This window comes from Ahaetulla prasina, chromosome 2 (assembly GCF_028640845.1).
Source record: "Ahaetulla prasina isolate Xishuangbanna chromosome 2, ASM2864084v1, whole genome shotgun sequence".
Taxonomy (NCBI): domain Eukaryota; kingdom Metazoa; phylum Chordata; class Lepidosauria; order Squamata; family Colubridae; genus Ahaetulla; species Ahaetulla prasina.
The window spans coordinates 275941464-275963623 of record NC_080540.1 but is presented as its reverse complement, the minus strand read 5'-3'; the positions used below and the strand labels follow the sequence as shown (position 1 = coordinate 275963623).

General features: G+C 36.1%; 1 protein-coding gene across 2 annotated transcripts in view; it reads right to left on the bottom strand.

Moving 5' to 3' along the window:
• Positions 1-516: 516 nt before the first annotated feature.
• ERCC8 (ERCC excision repair 8, CSA ubiquitin ligase complex subunit) overlaps positions 517-22160 on the bottom strand; it is a 35767-nt gene continuing 14123 nt past the window's right edge. The window contains exons 8-12 of one of the 2 annotated variants that reach the window (XM_058170120.1): positions 18287-18390; positions 16566-16690; positions 4834-5031; positions 2058-2147; positions 517-1434 (exon numbers count right to left, since the gene is read on the bottom strand). In XM_058170120.1, the coding sequence (XP_058026103.1) occupies positions 1363-1434; positions 2058-2147; positions 4834-5031; positions 16566-16690; positions 18287-18390 (589 nt within the window). In that variant the 3' untranslated portion in view covers positions 517-1362. The remainder of the gene's footprint in view (positions 1435-2057; positions 2148-4833; positions 5032-16565; positions 16691-18286; positions 18391-22160) is intronic. The other variant, XM_058170121.1, reaches the window with a different exon arrangement.

The following is a 22160-nucleotide window of genomic DNA, read 5'->3' as shown; positions in this document are numbered from 1 at the left end:
CAACAAGAAGCAAATGTGTACTAGATATTTAATGTAAGCAAGTTCCAGTAAAGGAAATGAATGAAAATACTAGTTCTGCTTTTCTCGTTTGCCCCGCCAGCAGACAGAGGTACTCATTTTTCACGTTGTCAGTCAGGAGTATGTTTATGGAGATTCTCAGTCATCCACGTCATGGTTACCCCAAAGGTGCTTTTTCAGAGGCTGCTAGACTTTCTGGAAAGTCTAGTTGCCCCTTGAAAAAGCATGTTTGGGACAGTCAGCAGTAGCACTTTTGCAGTGTTTCTAGTGGAAAAACATGTCCTGACAATATTAAATCATGAAATTATCTCAGAGACATGTATTTTAATCTTGTTTTGAAACATATACCAATTGATTTTAAAACATGCTGTAAATGGAGAACTATGTAAAGCAGAAACATTTAATGTATTTGATCCCATGGAAACTGTACATGTGTATAGCACCTAACATTCAGTTTTGAAGTAGGAAAAGAAAGAACTTACAGAATATGGTAAAGCTACTAAGAGACAACAACAGTTAACCAAGATTTTCATTCAAAAAATCTGAATAGTAAACATATTTTACTATATTTACTATACTGTCTTGGAAGTTGTAGTTCAATAGCATCTCAAAAGCTACATCTTGCATATCAATGCATCTGAAAACCAAACTAGTGGTAACAGCTTTATTATATGTCAGCAACTCTGCAATGTATGATGTCAAGTACAATGCAAAAAAGCTGTTTTATCCATCTTTTCAACAATATCTGACTGGATTGAGAGGCTGAGGTCCTCTTAGAATCTTTTCTATCTAAAGACACTGTTATGTGAACTGGAGACCAAATGGATTTATTGGATTGCCCTTAAGAGAGAGGCAAATAGTTATATTTTTCTAAACAACTTCTTACATATTTTTATCATTCTTAATTTGACAATTAATTGAGATTATTAGTCTTAAAATGTTCAGCTTTTATTCAGATCCTATTTTTCAACCATGAAAATATTACACCTATAGAAAGTGCAACTCTGTATAAGAAATCCTAAGATAAAGATTTTGTCATACAAATGGGTATGAATGTAACTGAGGTCTACTGAAAAACAAAATATGAGCAGGTCCATTGTATTTTTACAGAAGAGAGCAAATACACACAAAGAAATGCCTTCTTACTTCATTGTAAATGAAAAAGTAAACATGTTGGTTGGGCAAAATTTGCCAATGACAAAAGAGAAAAAAGGAAAGTATTCATGAAATCTTATGTTAAGAACTTGAAAGCCATAGCTGTATCTGGTCCTGATAGTTAATGTCCTTCGTTAAAAAAATGGGCGTGATTGTTTATCATCTTTATGTTAAAAGTTATTTAAGAATTCATCCAGCCTCACTATCACTGCTGCTCCATGCATCTTCATATGCAGAATTTAAGAAATGCTTAGAAGGCAACTAAAAAATAAAAGAAAAAGGGATTACAATTATGAAAAATTAACTTGAATGAATTCTGTCTCTATAAATTCCCATGACTACCATCACCGGAAATAATTCTGCTATATTATTGTATAGCTCTATGGAAATAATTATATATAGGTAAAGGCAGGCTAATGACAAGACTGCTAGGAACTACTCATACAAGTTAGCTGAAAGTAAAATCCTTCTTGTTTGCTTTAAAGTCCTTTCCTTAAGAACAGCAGTTAAGAAGCTACAAACAAGTCATGCTTCAGCCAATATTTTCCATTCTGCATGTGTTTTATCCTATACCATAACATACTGAAAGGATAAGAAATAGAAGCCATGCCCTTGTCTGGAATGTAAAGGACACACATTTCTAAATATTGAGCCTGTCTCCCTTGCCTTAGTACAAATATAATGAAGCTATAGAATCAATCCAATCACACCTCAAATCAGTACAAGATGAGACAACAATTTGCCATAAGGAGCTATAATTAGCTATCATCCCATTAGTGACAAGTTCTTGTTGCTTACTAAAAAAGCAGATAAGCATTTCTTCCTTTCATGTCCTTATCTATAAATTTTCGAGTTCCAACTTTGCTGCAGTTAAAGTTTTTTACCTTTTCAGAATGAGCATCATCGGGTTCTGGTTCCCTCAAATATGGCACCCAGGCAAGAATATTGCCATCTCTGCCACTGCTATAAAGTTCCTGTCATTAAGAAACAAACAAAATAATGTTAAGTTAATGCTGAATAAGGAAAGAGGATAGTCTGATATTATCCTAGCATCTGGGCACCTCAGCATGCTACATTAGCCACTTCAATTGGGCTGACAGGGAAATATTATTCAGAAATAAGCTCCAATAAGCTCAACAAGACTTCCTTCCTAATAAGCAGATTTTGTGTTTTCCTAAGTTACAACCGTACAAAGCAAAAAAGAACTAAAAAGACTGGTTTGATCCAGAAACTATATGAAGGCCTATATAAGCCAAGAATAGGCTATCTTAAAAAACTGTAACATGCATGGCTAAACAATGTTCTTATCTCACCACTGTTTAATAGAAATGTGAGCAAAGGCCTTTTGGTATCTTCTTCCAGGCTTTGAAGCACTTGGCTAGGGAAAGTACAGCTAACTTCTTCTCTGTTATCCTGCTGTAGACAGTACTGCAGGCTACTTCTGTTGACTGCCAGCTGCCTATAATTTGGTAGTTCAAATCTCACTAGGCTCAAGGCTTCCATCTTTCTGAGATCAGTAAAATGAGAACTCAGATAGTTGAGGGCAATATGCTGACTCTGTAAAATGCTTAGAGAGGGCTGTAAAGCACTGTCTAAGCACTATTACTATCAGTATATAAAGTGGCTGAATGCTAGGTTGGGTAATCAGTTATATCTTTTTTTTAAAAAATATTAATTTTTAAACTCTGATAATTGTTTTTGAAATATTATTGCATTGTTATTAGCTATCTTGTGGTATTTGTTGGTGAAAAAATTATACCTAAACCTAATCAATTTGAAATATATTCGTAATGAATTAAAATAAATTAAAATAAACATGGTCATTTATTCATTTCTGTCTTAAGGTAGCAGAGACCCCCTGGTTATATTGGATTACAACTTCAACCACTTCTAGAATTATAAAACGTGTAGTCCATTACTGAAGGACCTAAGCTAGGGGAAAATGCCCACAAAACAAGTTCAGAATATTATTTCTCATGCTCCATAGATGTTGGTCTTGAAGGATAAACCAGGCAGGAGTCATCATCAGTATTACAAATTAAATTAAATTTAAATTACAATTCTTCTTCCCTTCCTCCCATTATCTCCTTTACTTAGGAGTCTCTCATCTGAGCCCCTTGCCCTGCCCTCTATCCAGCTGTGGGCTATGCTGACTCTTTATCTGTCCACTCCTTTGGCTTTGCCTCTACCATTTCAACAGAGGAGTTGCAACAGTTTTTAAAGATGTTTTCTTAAGAACTGTTCTTGGCCGTAGAAGTGCTGGGATAAGACACTTCCAAAAAAGGCATCCCATGACTAGTCACATTTGTTTCTAAATTAGCATCTTTATCCTAATTTTAATATAATAATCTAAAAATACATTCTGTGTATCCTGAAAAAAACCTGAAACACTGAATAAATGAAAATTTCAATTGGGGAAATGTAGATGTATTAGCCACAGCATAAAATTTATCCCCATCTTGAATTAACTGTGTCCCAGCCTTTCAATTTCCAGAACGTTTAAAATATGTGGCTAGAAAATGCATTCTATACAGTTTGCATTCTATACAAAGTTTTTAGAAATACTCCTTCTACCAACATTTTCTAATCTACATAAATAAGCTTGAGATGTTGATCTCCAATGACTTGCAAAGTTAATGCCATCTCAATGTAATGCAAAAACACAATTTAACATTTGTAAAGATTTCATGAATGATGTTAACTTTCATAATGCACTTATTGCAATAAGTCAAGTGTCATTAGGTTTATTTAAAGCATATTCAAAAATTCAATTGTCTAGACCAAACAGCTATAAGACTAAAGCTTATAATTTTTCATTATACATTTGCCTAACTGAGAACCTCGCCTTAATTTGTGTACTAGCATTATTGTAATGCTGACATGGTAGACTGCTCTAAAGACAGGAAGCTGCTTTAAATCACATCAGGCTGTTAGGCCATCTAATTCAGTATTAGTCAAACTGATTAGGAGCACTCGATGGGATATCAAGCAAGTCTTTTGTTTTGTTTTGAAACTTGAAAGGTAGAATCTGGGTCCTTCAATTTGTTTAAAATCATAAAGATCCTGTAATCCCTTAATTTGGAGTAGAGTTTGGGCTAGATGAAGCTAAGAGTTTACTGGCCGATGCCCTTCCTGATGCCACACAGAGTTCGCAGCAAATATTTTTTCTTTGCACCTTAGGAGGAAAACACCTGCAACTACCTAGGATTGAACTCTCAACCTTCTGAATGGGAGGCACCACTAGGGCACCACACCGCTCTCAGTTGAATCCCTCAATATACCCTCTTAAATACATAGCAGAAATTTTTTTGCACAAATGAGACCTGCTGCTAATGGGAAGGGATAATCTTAAAGAAATACATCACCATTTGTCTATTAATCATAATCACTTAACTGAAATCCCATGTATAGAAATAGTCATTCTCTTACTATACTTTAAATGTTAGAGAAACACATGGAGAGACTGTCATAGAGACAGTGCATCATATTCAACCTCAAAATGAAAAGCTGAAACGCTTTGCTTTCTTAAACTGAAGTTCACTTGAACTCTACTGCATATAAGGATAGGGACCATGTACTCAATATAGCTCAGTGTTTTAAAGAAAACCTGTTTGGTGTCATACTTAAATAACCTAAAATTCTCCAGATGGCTTCACTTACCTGAAAATTTGGTTGAAAGACACAGCAGTCAACCGAACTATAATGTCCCCTAAGTGTAGTTATTAGGTCTCCTGAATAAATTGTGTAAACAGCAACAGTGCTATCACACGGCACAAATGCAAATTCAGAACTGCAGCCATGTGATACAGTAAACCTGAGTCCTTTTTTACTTTCATTGCTCACCTTCCCATAATTTACCTGTAAAGATATAAGATAAAAAATTTAGCCCAGCCAATTTCACAAAGCAAATGTCCAATGGTTTGTTAAATTTTAAAAGAGGTTATTTCCCACTGAACGGGAAAAATTGTGGAAACCTTTTGGGAAAAGTGTATTTTTGAGGTTTGAGGGCTAATAACACCACTTTCTTTTTTGGAGTTTCAAGATAATCATATTCCACTGCTGGAATGGCCTGGAAATAGCCCAGACCTTAACCCAATTGAAAATCCATGGAGCCAACTAAAGAAACTTGTTAGTCAGAAGCGACCCAGCAATAAAACCCAGTTAATAGAAGCAATCATTCAATCTTGGTTTCACATTATAACAGCTGCAGAACTAAAAGACTCGGTTCACTCCATCGGAAGACGTTGTAAGGCCATAATTCATGCTAAAGGTTACCCAACTAAGTATTAACTGACATGATAATTTTTGTATATCTCATTTTTTTCTGTTTCACTTTTCTTCTTTATACTGTAACCGCTATTCTAATAGCAAATCCTTCATAAAAGTTATTGCATTACATTCTTGATTAAATTATGTTTCCATTGATATATAATGTTATGGTACTACTCCAAAAAAAGTGGAGTTAGCTAGTTTTAGAAAATACACTTTTTTCAAAAGGTTTCCACAATTTTGGCCACTACTGTATAGTACTAGAAAGAATACAGTCATTTCCTACTCCACAATAGCATTTATCCAAGTTTAGACTTGAATAACTCAGAACTACTTCATAACTCCTTAAGAGAGAGAGGTAGCTTTTTGGTAACTGAAGGCTACAATGGATAAGAGTGATACTCAGAGCAGGAAGAAGAATCAAATAAATAATTTTGTGTCTTTGTGGGGGGAATTCTCCCTCCCCTCTTTTTTGTGGCAGGGGCCATTTCACAATTTTTTCTATTAATTATTCTTGGACTTATGAAACATATATGTTACCATTTATTAACTCACCTGATCCTGTAAACTAAAGTTACATTAGTATTCTCTAATACTGCTGTAACATGTCTCATGCATGATGATTCTCAGGAACATTCAGCAAACCCAATTTTGACTCAATAGGAACTTGGATACCAATGATTCTCCAAGTTTTAAGACTTGACACCCAGCATAAAACCTTGCATTAATGTTATTATGTATGGAGATTATATCACTTGCATTTTAGGGAAATCCACTTTAGGATTGTCCTAAAGTTTCAAATATTGGAGATTACATCTGATAAAAAGTTATAGTAAGCATGTGGCTTCCTTTTTTAAAATAGTAATTCATTACAGTTACATTACAGTTTATATTTTTAAGACTATTCTTCCCTCTTATTACATTCTTTATTGCATTCTATTTGCAGAGAAAAATTCTTTTTCTCTGCAAATAGAATGCAATAAAATATGTGTTTGAATAAATATATATGAAATATTATGAATATTAGAATAACTAGAATGTCCTTTATGGTATAACTTACTTATTCATAATATGTAGGATGAAGATATAATGATTTCCTATAACTTGTATATGTATGCTATGTTGTTAAGCATGTTTGGCATGATAATGTTTAATCTAATATCTAAAACTGCTCGTAATATTATGGAATAATTACATTTGGTTTAATCAAAATCTTTGGTGTCTATTTTAACATTTTCCCCCTGTATCCCAAGAAACTAAAGTTAACTGTATACATTTAAAAGGCACAAAACACAAATAAGGCTGTTATCCTATATATGGTTACCTGAAAATTCCCACTTAAGTCAATGGCACTTACTACTAAGTAGATAGTGATAGGCTCAAAATATAAACATTAATAAGTATTTTGAGGGTGCATTCTATATATGTTTATTTGGAAGTTCTGAATGCTAACTTTTGGAACCAACATAAGATATATTAATGTGGGAAAGGCAAATCAGAAATGTTTAAGTGTTGAGTTATAATATAACCCAACACTTAAATATTTAATATAATATATTATATTATCTATTATACATAAACCCCTATAGTGTGAAACCCTTTGACATCTTGTAAGGATATGTTTGCAGGGTATTTTTTTTTTTGATAAAGCAATTCAGATCTGCTTAGATCTAAACTCAACTTTGGATAATACCAGCGGGAAGGATTGACAAAAGAAATTTGTTTCCAATTCCAATGATGTAAATAAGTAGCTTGGAGGTTTATAACTTCGTTGGATAAACACTCATCTTGGGATACTAGAGAATATTTGCCTAAATCCATATTACAAATCTTTCTTTGTCAGAACATGGAACATGTTTCAGCCCGTTTAAGAAGGCAAGAATAAGACTTTTGTTTAAACAATGGTCATTAACTATCATCACTGTACATTTCTGACCAGTCTCAAATCAAATCTTTTTGAATCAAGTCTTAGACTATGTGGTGACATCAAAATCTCAAATTTTTTTGGATGAAGCTGATTAGATCCTAGATCCCTTTTAATTCAGATTAATGAATTAAAATATGTCCAGATTATATATTATATAAGTGGAAGTTGGCATAAAGAAATAAATGTTTTTCCTTGTGCAGTCTTGCAGATAGTTTTCAGGCATAAGAACTATCCACCAGTTTATAAATCTTTTTATGTAGCTGAAGTTTTTAAAGACAATTTAAAATGAAATGCATATTTTCATTAAACGAATTGGGGGGGGGAAGGTTCTTATAATGCACATCAACTTAGAACATTCTGCCAATACAAAGGAAGGTTAAAATGCAACTGCTCTTTCTACAAGTAGTAGCTAAGAAAAGAACAGCATTAGTCAGAAGAGTTTACTAAAGTTTAATAATTTACCATCACACTAAAAAATGTGGAGTTAAGGCACACAGAAGAGATAATTCTGCAACTAGTTCTCTTTTATGTACAACAAAAATATTTTAAGAATGTAAAACTGGAGGGGAATGAAAAGATTAATGAACTGATAAGAGTGCCTTGGTAAGCAAATAGCCTGAACTATCAAATTTAAATAAAGAATACTTTAGTCTATATATTTAGCAGAATGAAGGGAGAGTAAAATAAAAGTATCATGGAGTTTATTATTTTAAATACGATATCTATTTCAGTATCGACTTTGAATACAAGCTTGTGCAAAAGTAAGTCTAACAGAAGAAAATTACCTTCATCTTATTGTCCCGATACTATTTTTCTCCTGAGTGCAAGTGAATGTTATGCTGGGACATACTGAAAAACTATTATCTGATGCCTCACGATAAGGAGACATTTGACAGAACAGAGGTTCAATTCAGCCTCCTAATTTCAGGAAAGTCACAGGAAGTCATCTGGTAATGTAACCAGAAAGGGATCAAAAATTTTCAGCATGTACTGTAGTGTGTGTGTTTATGTGTGTTATGTGCAGTTTGCTTGGTTTTAGGAAGGCTTTTGTGAGGCAAACTGCTCCCTTCTCTAAACCTAAAATGCCTCAAAATACTACTTTTCTTAACACTGTCATCAGACTGTTTTTCACTGAGTTGGTACGCTAAGGAAGGGGAGTTGAATTTTTGTCTCCTATCGCTACCCTTAGAACATTGAAAAAGGAAAAAGTAAGCTGAAATTTGCCTCAAACCAGTGATCTGAAGCTATTTGAAAGGATTGTTTGGGGAGAGATGTTAAGGGTGGATGTTGAGAGTTTTCTAAAAATTGAAATTTTGCCATTTTGCCATGAGTGTTTAGTGAAATGTTCTTAGTGGATGGGATATTATGAAGGCATAGGATCTACTCCATATGGAGCTAGAAATGGTATAGGGTATTATTTTATCTTGTTGATATCCACCACAGGATATCGATGCCCAGTGTAAATCACCTAACTATTGTGGATTACAATTGACATAATTTCTGGCTCTTTATCAGACTATTTTAAGACTGATGGGAAGTATTATTCAAAACATCTGGAAAATTGGGAAATCCATTCTGTTGCACATCTACCATTCTGTTGCTACTTTAATAGCAGAAATGTTTTCTCCTTATAGGTAGTCTTCGACTTACAACCCCAACTAGGACCAGAATTTTGGTCACTAAGCAAAGCAGTCATTAATGTGACTGCTTCTCTCAATGATTGTAATCCTGGTTCTGTGGTTGTTAAGCAATTTTGTGGAAGGAGTCCTATGTAGGAAGCATGAGAAACAGTGGGAGGCTCCACTAAGGAGCTGAAAATCCTTCCTAATGAAATCCAATACAGCCCCTAAGAGAAGAGTCGCTCATGCACAGCATGTGTCGGTCTTCTAAGAACTTCCCCTACCCACCTGAGGCATCCCACACTCCTTTTCTCACCATGCTGCTTCTCTGCTTGTATTTCAGCTCCCTCTCATCTCTGGGAGTTGACTGGAAAAACTGCCTGCCAAAGTATTTCATCTCCCATTGGGTATGGAAAGGAACTCCTTCAACGGGGTGCAGAAATGGAGCTGAAATTGTCAGGATTTGAGTTCCATTTCTGCACTCGCTGAAGAAGGTCAGCTCTCCTCCATGCATGGAAGGCAACTGTTTTGCTTGGGTGTAAGAACAGAGCTGAAATCTTTGTTTCTGGACCCTGCCAAAGGAGTTCAGTTCCCCTCCATGCATTGAAAGTTATTCCTTTGGATGGCTACAGGAACAAAGCTGAATTCTTGCCCTTCAGTAAGCAGCTCTTTCAATCAGTCCCTAGAGATTAGAGGGAATCCTTCAGGCAAGTGGCAGCAGCTTGTAGCTGGCTTTCCCGTTGGGTTTCTAGGGAATCTGCAGAGTTGTTTGCAAATGGCAGTCACACAATTTCAGGACACTTGGCAACTGGCTGTAAGGGCAAACAGGATGCCCAGCACTCAGATCATAATCATGTAATTGCAGGGTGCTGCGACATTTAGAATAGTTGGAAGCATGCATTCCAAAGCCATCATCATTCCAGACCATTGTTAAATGAGCAGTCGTAAGTCAAGGGCTACCTGTATTCTATCTGCCAGCTGAGAATTAATAGAAAAAAGTTCAGAGCATAGTGAAGGAGGATAACAGAGTACCACATTTTAACTAGGCTCCCTTCCTGTGTTCTATGCTGATTGCTCCTGCAAACTTGCCTTAGATAGACTCAGATAATCTAGTCTCAGATAATCTAGTGACTCTTAGGGAAGGTTTCAGAAAGGGATAATTAATAGTATAACTACTTAGAGCACTTTCTGCCCACCTTGACAAAGTTTTATTTAGTCACATTTTTCTTGTCCCAAAGGTGCTTTTTCAAAAAAGCAACTGGACTTTGTTTTCATTAGGACATTAAAGTCAACTGAATACTTATACTGAATATACAAGTAATAGATGATATGGCAAGTTATGACAAGTATAATTGCCATATTGTTGTGATTGAGACAATTATCCAACTGGCTGAAGGTATCTTTTTAACTATCTCATTTTGTGACTGAAAACCAACCTTCTGGCAGCTTCTAAGGTGTGGCAATAGGAAAGTGTTTTACTAAATTGCACAGCAGAAGTTCATCTCCAAATATTGTTTACACAGTGATACGCAATATCACATTAATTGCTATGGGTAAAGCAACTATATTAGTAAAAACATTAACATATATTGTATCAAAAGAATACTGCTTTTTAAATATAGAGCCTTATTCAACTACAATTTTTTTTTATTACAAAACACAGAGAATTGCCCAACCAGATGTCCCAAGGCTACCTGTAGCTTTCCATAGCCTTGGACAGTGATCCCTAAGCTTTCAAAAAATTAAATAGTTTGAATGTTATTGAATGAAATATATGATGAAACCTTAACTGTATTTAACTAACTTAAAGTTAAAATGTAAAGTTAGTCCATATCCCGGACCTGTTCATTTCTTGAAGTGTGGCCAGAAAATGTTTATTGGAAACTTCAAATTCAGCCCTTCACCCCCCCTCCCCAAAACTGTGCACCCCTAAAAAAAAAAAACTTGGTCAACACTGTAAGATCCCTGAGTTATATTAGAAAATATTTTGGTGGAGCTTAAACTTACAAACAATTAAAGAGTGTTACTAAAATAAACACTGACAAATGACAGCAACTTTGAAACAAATTTTGAATATCTTATTTTACAAAATCCATCATTTCATGTTCTAAAGAATATCGGACTTGTGCCTTATGATTGTAAGGTTGGATTAATTTAGATAGAAAGATCTATAGTGGTGCTTAAAAGTTGGTGAATTCTTTTGGATTTTCAATATTTCTGCACAAATAAACCTAAAATATGATATATTCTCCACACGTCTGAAAACTAGATACTGTAAAATAAAGAGAACCTAATTAAACAAACAAGTCAAAAAATAGGTAGAAATAGGTTTTCTCAAAATAGGTTGCTGGAAGTTAGCTACATACCACTGCAATATAGGGAATCACTGTGGAAGTATAGTAACCCTTGACTGAACTAACTGCTAAAAGGGACATACAGTATATAAGAAATGTAAGATAAATAAGATCATCAGGTAGGTATACTTGCAAGTTGATAATATCTGCAGAAAGTTGGAACAAGTTTGAATGTTCTTTTGCATGGAACGAAAGCTAAAATGAACAAAAAAGGCTTTTTGGGGCTTTTACTAATAAGAAGAGGAAAAGGCAATAGGTGGACATGCTGCTTAGGAATGATTCAGGATGATAACATGTTATTAAGGTAAGGCAGAACTTCTCATATCCTTCTACCCTGAGGGAAAACATAATGAAATGGACTGAAGCAGAAAAATAGGCAAGGGGAGTGTGTGATAACCTAATGCAAGTAAAAAGATGGCTAAGAAGCACCAACTACCATGAACAAGTTTAAATCTCCAGGACCAGATCTATTATGTCTTAGAGCTTGTTGATTTCATCTTGAAGTTTTTTTGTCATGTTTCAGAAATTAGTATAGTATTATAGGAGGGCAAATGTTGTTCCTGCTCTCAAAAAAGAGAAAGAAAAAGAACTGGAAAGCTACAGTCCTACCAACTGGATTTCAAAGAAATGGGTAAAACATGGCAGAAGCCAACATGGGTTTATCAAAAGTAAACTATATCAAATCAACACGATCTCCTTTTTCAATAAAGTAACTAGTTTAGCTGACTAAATGTGGCAGACACTGTGTAACTCAAGTTTTATGTTTGGGTAGCAAAAGAAGACAATATAAGATAGAGTGGATGTACTGGGTACACATGAAAAAGAGATTTGAGTTTTTGGGTGATTCACAAGATGAAAACGAATTCATGGTTTGAGGTAGCTGCAAAAAGAAGAAATGATGGTTTCCAGGCTGTATCGCATCAAGAGTAGTGTCAAGATCAAGAGCAAACAGTTCCTTTCTATTCTATATTGGTCAACTGCACCTAAAATACTTTATCCAGTTCTGATCATATTTTAGGAAAGATATTGAGAAATTGGAGCATGCTTGGAGGAAAACAACTAAGATGAGGAACATGAAGAGATATACTTACAAACTACTGGAGGATAAAATGCTTAGCATAGAGATAAAAAGTCTGTGGGAGCAGTGGTGAAATCTAAACTGGTTTACTACCGGTTCACTGGCTGTGCATGTGCGCTGTGCGCATGCATGCGCAGTGTGCACCATGCATCAAATGCGAGGTGTGTGCACGCATGCGTGCAGTGCACACCAAAAAGCGGCATGGGGTAAGTAGAACAGCCGGGGGGGGGGCATAATAGCTCAAGCTGGTAAAGCCTGTTATTAGAACACAGTAGCCTGCAATTACTGCAGGTTCAAGCCCGGCCCGAGGTTGACTCAGCCTTCCATCCTTTATAAGGTAGGTAAAATGAGGACCCAGATTGTTGGGGGGGCAATAAGTTGACTTTGTAAATATACAAATAGAATGAGACTATTGCCTTATACATTGTAAGCCGCCTTAAGTCTTCGGAGAAGGGCGGGATATAAATGTAAATAAAAATAAAAAAAAAATCAGCTGTGGCGCGCAATCTTTTTTTTTACTTTTAAAAGCATTTTTTTACAACCTATTCGGCCGAATACGTTGTAAAAATGCTTTTAAAAGTAAAAAAAAGGCTCTGACGTTGCACGGCTCAGCTGTGATCCTCAAAGCCTTTTTTTTACCTTTTAAAAGCATTTTTTAAATGAAGCAGCAAGCGGGAAAGCAGGCAATTGGGCAATTGGGTGGGCATGGGCCGGGGGGGGGGGGAGAGAGGGATTTTTGTTATTTTGTTACCGGTTCTCCAAACCACCCGCTGCCATTGGTACCGGATCAGCCAATCCGGTCTGAACCGTGAGCATTTCACCACTGTGTGGGAGATATGACAGCTGTCTTCCAGGGTTTGAAGGACTGTCATGTAGAAGATGGGAAGAATTGTTCAGAGTTCTTCCAAAAGATAGGAAAAGAAACTGTGCAATTAAATCAAGATGTTTAATTGGACTAAGGAAAACAGTTCTAATAATAAGTTATTCAGTAGATTATATGAAAAGGTGACAGTCTCTCCTTTGTGGAAACTGTTTAAACAGAAGATGAATGGCCACCTGGAATGGGCAGGGGGTTGGGCTAGAAGAGCTCCAAGTTACTTTCCAGCCTTCATAGTCTATGAATTTATATATAAACTTTCAAGGCATATATGCTTTTGGATTAGAAATATTCTGCTTAAAGGAAGCAACACTTTCCATACAACAGACGTCTACCATACTTTGCATTATTAAGAAGCAGCATAGCTAAGAAATAGCTTTAAATATAGTTTGACTATAGTGAATCCAACAGTTGATACATTTTCCATTATAACCTTTTCCTCTTCTCCTAATAATATTCTATACTTTACTGTAATATTCTATAGTATTTGCCTCATACATATTGGCTGAACACCAATCCTTCAAATAAGACTCAAGAAAGGGAGCACAGTCAGGATATATCCCTGAGTGTCCATATTCCTCCCCAAAACCTGTTCAGACATTACCTCTTAATATACTTTTGCAAACTGCTTTCATAAACTGGTTAACTAATGCATACGGTTAACAAACTTATGAATAAGTTTATTTCTATTTTTGAAATAAATGCTTACAGTCATAGGCCACACAAATTACAGATTTCTACTGTAGAGCAAGCTTTCTTATAAATATCTCTAAGAGACTGGAAAGGGAGAGCCTATAAGACTTAAGTGCAGGGTAGTAAGTTAATAGTTTTTTAATTTAAATTTTATGGCCAAGATTCAATATGATGAAGCCTGTTAATTACCACAAGAAAGAGGTCTAATAATGCTGGGTTCTTTTTTAAAATCTCATTATGTTTCCATTCCATTATTTCCCTAGTGTTCTCTTCCTCAAATTCACATTGCACTTTTTCTATTCTCAGTGTAAACTTCACTGTCTTGTGTACAATTCTGTAACATTAAAAGATACATTTATATCCATTATGTAAGAAATACCAATCTTCCCACACAATCTCACAATTTATGAGCTGAGATATTCTGAAAGAAAGGAAGAAAGAAGCAAAAATATTACCCTGTGGCTCCCGAGGACGTGGACAGGTTGTTGGGGAGGCTCCGCGCCACTACATGTTTACTGGATCCGTGTCCTTCCTGGCTGGTGCTGGCCACTCAGGAGGTGACACGAGGCTGGCTCCAGAGGATTATAAATGCTTCTTTGTTGGAAGGGGTTTTCCCTGCCGCCTTGAAAGAGGCGGTGGTGAGACCCCTCCTTAAGAAGTCCTCTTTGGACCCGGCTATTTTGGGAAATTATCGGCCAGTCTCCAACCTTCGCTTTGTTGCGAAGGTTGTAGAGAGTGCTGTGGCGCGTCAGCTACCCCAATACCTGGAAGAATCCGTCTATCTAGACCCGTTCCAGTCCGGCTTCCGACCCGGTTACAGCACGGAGACAGCTTTGGTCGCATTGGTGGATGATCTCTGGAGGGCCAGGGACAGGGGTTACTCCTCTGCCCTGGTCCTATTAGACCTCTCAGCGGCTTTTGATACCATCGACCATGGTATCTTGCTGTGCCGGCTGGGGGGATTGGGAGTGGGAGGCACCGTTTATCGGTGGTTCTCCTCCTATCTCTCCGACCGGTCACAGACGGTGTTGACAGGGGGGCAGAGGTCGACCGCGAGGGCCCTCACTTGTGGGGTGCCGCAGGGGTCGATTCTCTCGCCCCTTCTGTTCAACATCTACATGAAGCCATTGGGTGAGATCATCAGTGGCTTTGGGGTGAAGTACCATCAGTACGCTGATGATACTCAGCTGTACTTCTCCACCCCAGGTCACCCCAATGAAGTTGTTGAAGTGCTGTCCCGGTGTTTGGAAGCCGTACGGGTCTGGATGGGGAGAAACAGGCTCAAGCTCAATCCCTCCAAGACGGAGTGGCTGTGGATGCCGGCACCTCGATTCAGTCAGCTGCAGCTGCAGCTGACTGTTGGAGGCGAGTTATTGGCCCCAAAGGATAGGGTGCGCAACTTAGGTGTCCTCCTGGATGAGCGGCTGTCGTTTGAAGATCATCTGACGGCCGTCTCCAGGGGGGCCTTCCACCAGGTCCGCCTGGTTCGGCAGTTGCGCCCCTTCCTTGATCGGGATGCCTTGTGCACAGTCACTCACGCACTCGTTACCTCTCGCTTGGATTATTGTAATGCTCTCTACATGGGGCTCCCCTTGAGGTGCACTCGAAGGCTTCAGCTAGTCCAGAATGCAGCTGCGCGGGTGATAGAGGGAGTATCGCGTACCTCCCATGTAACACCTCTCCTGCGCAGACTGCACTGGCTCCCTGTGGCTTTTCGGGTGCACTTTAAGGTTTTGGTTATGACCTTTAAAGCACTCCATGGCTTAGGGCCTGGGTACTTACGGGACCGCCTACTGTTACCATATGCCTCCCACCGACCCGTACGCTCTCACAGAGAAGGACTTCTCAGGGTGCCGTCCGCCAAGCAATGTCGGCTGGCGGCCCCCAGGGGAAGGTCCTTCTCTGTGGGGGCTCCCACACTCTGGAACGAACTTCCCCCGGGTTTACGCCAAATACCTGACCTTCGGACCTTTCGCCGCGAACTGAAGACACATCTTTTTATTCGCGCGGGGCTGGGTTAACTTTTATGGATTTTATAGTTATTATTAATTTTAACTGGGTTTTTGTTTTTATATATTTTTAAATTTTTAGGCAAATTATAATAAGTTTTTTAATTTTACATTTTATATATAGTGTTTTGTTTGTTTTTATTTGCCTGTACACCGCCCTGAGTCCTTCGGGAGAAGGGCGGTATAAAAATCAAATAAATGAAATGAATGAAATGAATGACTTTGATAACAGAATTTCAATATACAGGATTTCTAAAAAAACCCAAAAAACTGTACACCTTAGATGTCTGGATGATCAGTGGCATATAATTTTAATCCAAAACCTGAGCTGCCTTTTCTGTAGTCATAATCAATCAATACTTCCAATTCTTATTATTTCAAGTTTTTATTTTATTTATTTGTATCTCACCTTTATAATTCTTACAAATAACTCAAGGCAGTGAACATATCCAACACATCTTCCTCCTCCTATTTATCCTCTTATCTTGAGGCAGACAAAGCATCAATATTGTTTTAAAAGACTGGAGATGTAAATAATTCCACATTTCTAACCACATATTTCTTACCAGTGTGTTCTCACCAGTTGAACTATTCCAGAGTCTCATGCGATCATCTGTACCAATTGTCAAAAGGTAAAGCCCATCACTGGTAAAACATAAGCCATTGACTCTTCCATTATGGGCAGTATTTACTATAAAAAAATATATGCACAATTTGAAATTCTGTACAGCAATATATATAGCTTGGTATTGCAAAAAGAATTGTTATATCATGAAAACATTGTGTTTTGAAATTATATAAAAATATTCTGTTACATAACAATATTTATTATGGAAAGATAAGTACTGTATTTAACGATGTACTGGTAGCATTATTAGAATAAAATCTACATCAAGACACCAATGTCATTTTATTTTTATTTTTGAAAGGAAAAGGGAGAAGGATCAACTAAAAAAAAAAGCAATACTAGATGAAATATATGATTGAGCAATTTATTAAATAGTAGCCAATAGTAGCCAATATTTTCAATTTCATTTGTTTTATTATGGAATGTGGCTGTCCAAATTTTTACTGGGAAGAGCAGGGGTCCCCAAACTTGGCAGCTTTAAGACTTGTGGACTTCAACTCCCAGAATTCTCCAGCCAGTCTTAAAGCTGCCAAATTTGAAGAGCTCTGGTTAAGAGTATCATGTTATTTTTCTTCTGCTAATACCACTTTTAATGCTTATTCTTTAGCTAGATTTGTGCCTAAAAGAATTCCACTTGTGTGCACTTGCAGTAAAAATGGAGTAATGGCTGGTGTCAGATCCACAGGTGTAAGCTTCAAGCCAAATACTTTATTATATTCTGCCTATTATATAGGAGTTTCTTCAGACTACCAGCCTTCACCTGGGAACAGACAGCTAAAGCTCTATGGAGCTTAAGGGAGGGACAATTGTAGATCTCTTGTGGCCTGGGTCATTGATATTTGCATTGAGTCCTCGCTAGAGTACATCATGTGGAATCGTGGAATGCCGGAGTTGGGAGGCATTTTGGAGATCATCTGTTTTAACTCCCTGCCCAATGCAATAATTCTCTACAGCAAAACGAAGGGCAGCTTATGGTTCCCTTGCTCATTAACAACACCATTATGCTTGAATATTTTTTCTGAAGTAAGATGATGTTATACCATCTTGATTTCATAATCATTTATATATTCTACTTGCATTTTTACTAGCATGACACACCATAGAAGAGGGGGAAAAAAGCAGAAAGACATTTCCATACTATTCCCCAATTAAAATTAATGAGTTAAGACTTGGGAAAGCTACTTGCATCCTAGGAAAGATATGAAGATGAACAGGATTCCTATAATCCTGGATTATTTTTGTAGGTAAAAATAGACACCTGATCTTAAACCAGCTAGTTAATCCCTTTAAAATTCTAAAGATTCAGTATGGGAGATTTCAACAGATCATCCATTTCAACACATTGAAATCATATTTAATTATTATCTGAATTATTATCTAAATTACTAGGAATCATAATTATGGATTTAAAACAACTCAGAAGAAAACTTTTTTTTGGTTGAGAGCTGTAGTCTCTTGGGGGACTATATAATATATTGGTGTCATATGCTAACCATGGATACGACAAAAGCTAGTATTTTTAAAATGGTCATGAAACCTTTCATATAGCATTTAGTACTGACACCATCATCTATCCTGGGCTATATAATAGCATGGTTCCCTTTTAATATGAATTTATATTAGAATAAAACTGTAATATTGATGTATGAAATATATTACTTGCTTCAGAAGCTGCTTTTGACTTCTCCCCGTTATGTTGATCAAGAGTGAGTAGACAGGCAGATGCTCTCCTTACATCCCACAATTTCACTCTACTATCAGCACTGAAGGAAAAACAAAACTCTGAGGTGATTTATGAGCAATACAAATGAACTTTCAACAGTCTCGTAATTATTGTTTTATTTTCAAATATTTTTTTCTTAACTTCGATATATTTACGTGTTCTTTTATAAATGCCAAAAAGGATCTCTGACAGTTTCTTTTGGAACCACATTCTAATTATCCCCACCCCTCCCAAAAATATTCTGAAAACTCGTAAAACTTTCTCCTCAAAACCACTGCTGACACCAGATAATCTTCAACCAGTTAACCCCCACCTGTGGTCACATGACCATATTTCAATAATTTGGCATCTGGCTTGCATTATAACCAGTTCCAGTCACATGACTGCAATTATGATTTTTTTGGCTAGTTTCCAGTGCTTTTTGTTTGGAAAATAGATTTACTTAATGACCACCGATTATTCAGTCTTATAATCACATGATTTGCTTAACAATCACTATAAAATGGTTGAAGAATTGGGTCTGGTTATGTGGGTGCCTCTGCTTATAATCATAATGATGTACAACTGAAATTCCAATCCCAATGGTGGTAACAAGTCAGGGCTGTCAAACTCTTGGCCCATGGGCTAGATGCGTCATGTGCTGGCCATGCCCATGCCCGGTTTAGCCAAGGGGAAAAAAGTCCTGATACGTCATGTGATGCCACCATGACGATATGAGTTTGACATCCCTGTCATAATTAAAGGACTTCGTGTATTTTAAACTCTTATGAAAATCAGCAAAAATCAGTTATTGTGAAAGGTAAGACTTGTCTTCTTAAAGGCTTTTTAAAAATCTTAGTACCTACCAAAACCATCAAATTAGGTGTGAGGAAGGTTTTAGTTTATTTCAGGACTTTAACATATTCCTAATTGTGCTTTTTTAAAATAGTAATTTTATTAAATATTATAACTACAATGATAAAAAATATAAACTATAAAAAGTAAAAGTAGAAGATAAAGTAAAAGACAATAGAAACTATTGAAAAGAAAAATAATGAAGAAAAAAGAAAAGAAATATATAAAGAAATGACTTTCCCTTCATTACAAGTGTAATAAGACTATTGCTTAACACAATGTAAGCCGCCCTGAGTCTTCGGAGAAGGGCAGGATATAAATGCAAAAAAATAAAAAAATAAAAATAAAAATAATACTTGATTATTTTAGTAACTTATGTCTTAAAATAGAAATGATCTTTGCTTCTCATATTTCATATCTCATCTATAAATGAATCCTTAAACCTTGTTGTTCAGTCCTAGGCAGAAAAAGTCCATTAAGAGTTACCAGAGATAACATATCTACTTTAATCTTGATCAAATAAATCACCTTTATATTCCTTTCTTCATCTTAAACTTTAGTCCCTTCAAATAATATCCTAAAATACATTTCTCTTGGGTTTTTTTCCTTTGTCTCTTACAAAATTCTTCAAAGCTTTAATTGGCCTCTTTTGTGAATCCAATATAAGAAAATTATTTATTTATTTTAAAGTTATTTTAATTATTAAGACATAAGTCAGTTTCTTTTGTTATGAACCATCTTTTTCCATATCATTCTTGGAGCTTTTCATTAATTCCATTTTCAAATCTGTCTCACTTTTATCTTGTTCCACTTCCATATTTTAAACAAAGTCTATCTATAGAACCAGACACTCTTAAAATTATGAGTCCATTATTCAAAAATATCCTTCACTATGTCTGATATTAAGATATTTTACTACATTTTACATTAATAAGTCAAATTTAAGTGTTATTTACTATGTGAACTGTGAACTGTGATCTTTAGATACTTTTAATTCCCTCTAGTATCCAACCTTCAATGTCTTCTCCATTCTTTATTTTTTTACAGAACTCAAAATAAAAGTATTTTCTCATAGGGTTCTCATAATTAATACTAAAACCCTTTTTTTGTAACCATTTCTTTTGATAGGAAAGTCACTGGTGCTCTAAACCTTGAAGATCCAAAGATTCCTAATACCGTATATACTCGAGTATAAGCCGAGTTTTTCAGCACGTTTTTTGTGCTGAAAAACGTCCCCTCGGCTTATACTCGGGTCTATACGGCTTATACTCGAGTTTTTTTTTTTTTTTAAGCCCCTCGGCTTATACTCGAGTATATACGGCTTATACTCGAGTTTTTTTTTCTTCTTTTTTTCACATTTTACCGGACGGAAGCCCTGCCGGTGCAGTGAGAGGGCGGGGCGGGGGAGCCGCCAGCCTTCTCAGCTGAGGGAGGGAGGCTTTCCCCAACCGGTAGGTGCCTCATTTCCCACCCTCGGCTTATACTCGAGTCCCCAGTTTACCCCAGTTTTTGGGGTAAAATTGGGGACCTCGGCTTATACTCGGATCGGCTTATATTCGAGTATATACGGTAGTTGAAAAGCAGTTAACAAGCAATTTCCGAAAGTAATTAGAAAAGAATGTGGGGACTTCCTGTGAATGACATGTGTGGCTGATATTCTTCTAGTAGCAGGACCACATTTGCAAGAATTGTGGCTAGATGCAGGAGCCAGGCTGTTAAAATCACTCTGAAGGAAGGAGAGATTGTTGAGATTATTCAACAGCCAGTCTTCATGAGTAGATCACAAAAGCTGCTGTTTTGCAGTCAGCTTTTGAGATGAGTGGCTAGGAATTGTGATTCCATCAAGCTCACACTCATAAAACTGCATTTAATGGACATGAATCTTAATCAATTTCTTAATCATTTTTTGGATTTTTTTTTACTGTACTTTGGCAAAGTTTTGTATTCATTAGGTGAGTCCTCATTTCTTTAGAGAAATATGATGTAAATTTAATTTTAAAAGCCTTTGAATATACGTTTTGGATTATGCAGCAAAAGGGTGCTTAGAATATGAATTTTGGATAGTTAGCAGATTAAAGGTCCAGTTAGATTTGGAATCTGATTTCATTAGAATAAATTTTATCATGGAAAAATAGTCATTGTTTACAATTTTTATGATAAGGGGACCTTGAAGATTGGGCACTAGAGGGAACTAAAGGGTAAAAAAAAAAGAAGAATGGGCAGATATTTCTCTGCCAAACCTTCTGATAAGACAAATAAATTTCTTGATAAGATAAATGCAGCATGCTGTAATGAAGTTGTAGAACAATTACAACGAATAATTTTGAAATTATCTAGAAAGAGGATTTAAATATAAGTAATAAGAATATGGAGAGAGAGACATACAACTGATGGATGACTTAATCCATAAGTGACATGCACAACTATTAAACTAGGAAATAAAAAACTTTTTTATTATACAAAATAACAGTGTTAAAGTTTTGAAATAACTGTGACTCCAAAAACAGATGAACAGAAAATTTAATCCCTTATTGAAGGGATTAAAAAATGAAATTCTTAAAAGTGCTCAGGAACTGTATAAGGTACACAAGTGATGAATTTTGGAAAGAAGCAGCTTATTTCTTTTATTTCTTGTCCTAGAAGTACTCTAATGGGATATTTATTATCAAATTAAATAAATGAATAAGTGAATAAAAATACTCTTGATCACAAATTTGTCATTTAATAAATATTGCTGATGTAGGTATCAAAAAAGTTAAGTGAAAAGAACACAGACTATTAAAATATTCATTCAGCAATAATATAGTAAATCTTTGACTTAACTCTAATTTTACACTTCAATGCCAAGACTTATATTCATGGTTTAAAAGTATTTCTCTGCTTTTAAATTTAAAAATTAAAAAAAATCAACTTAGGAAATGCTGCCAACCTGGGCATTTAAGGTCAGAGGTAGGGGACATGGTGGCATGAAATGAT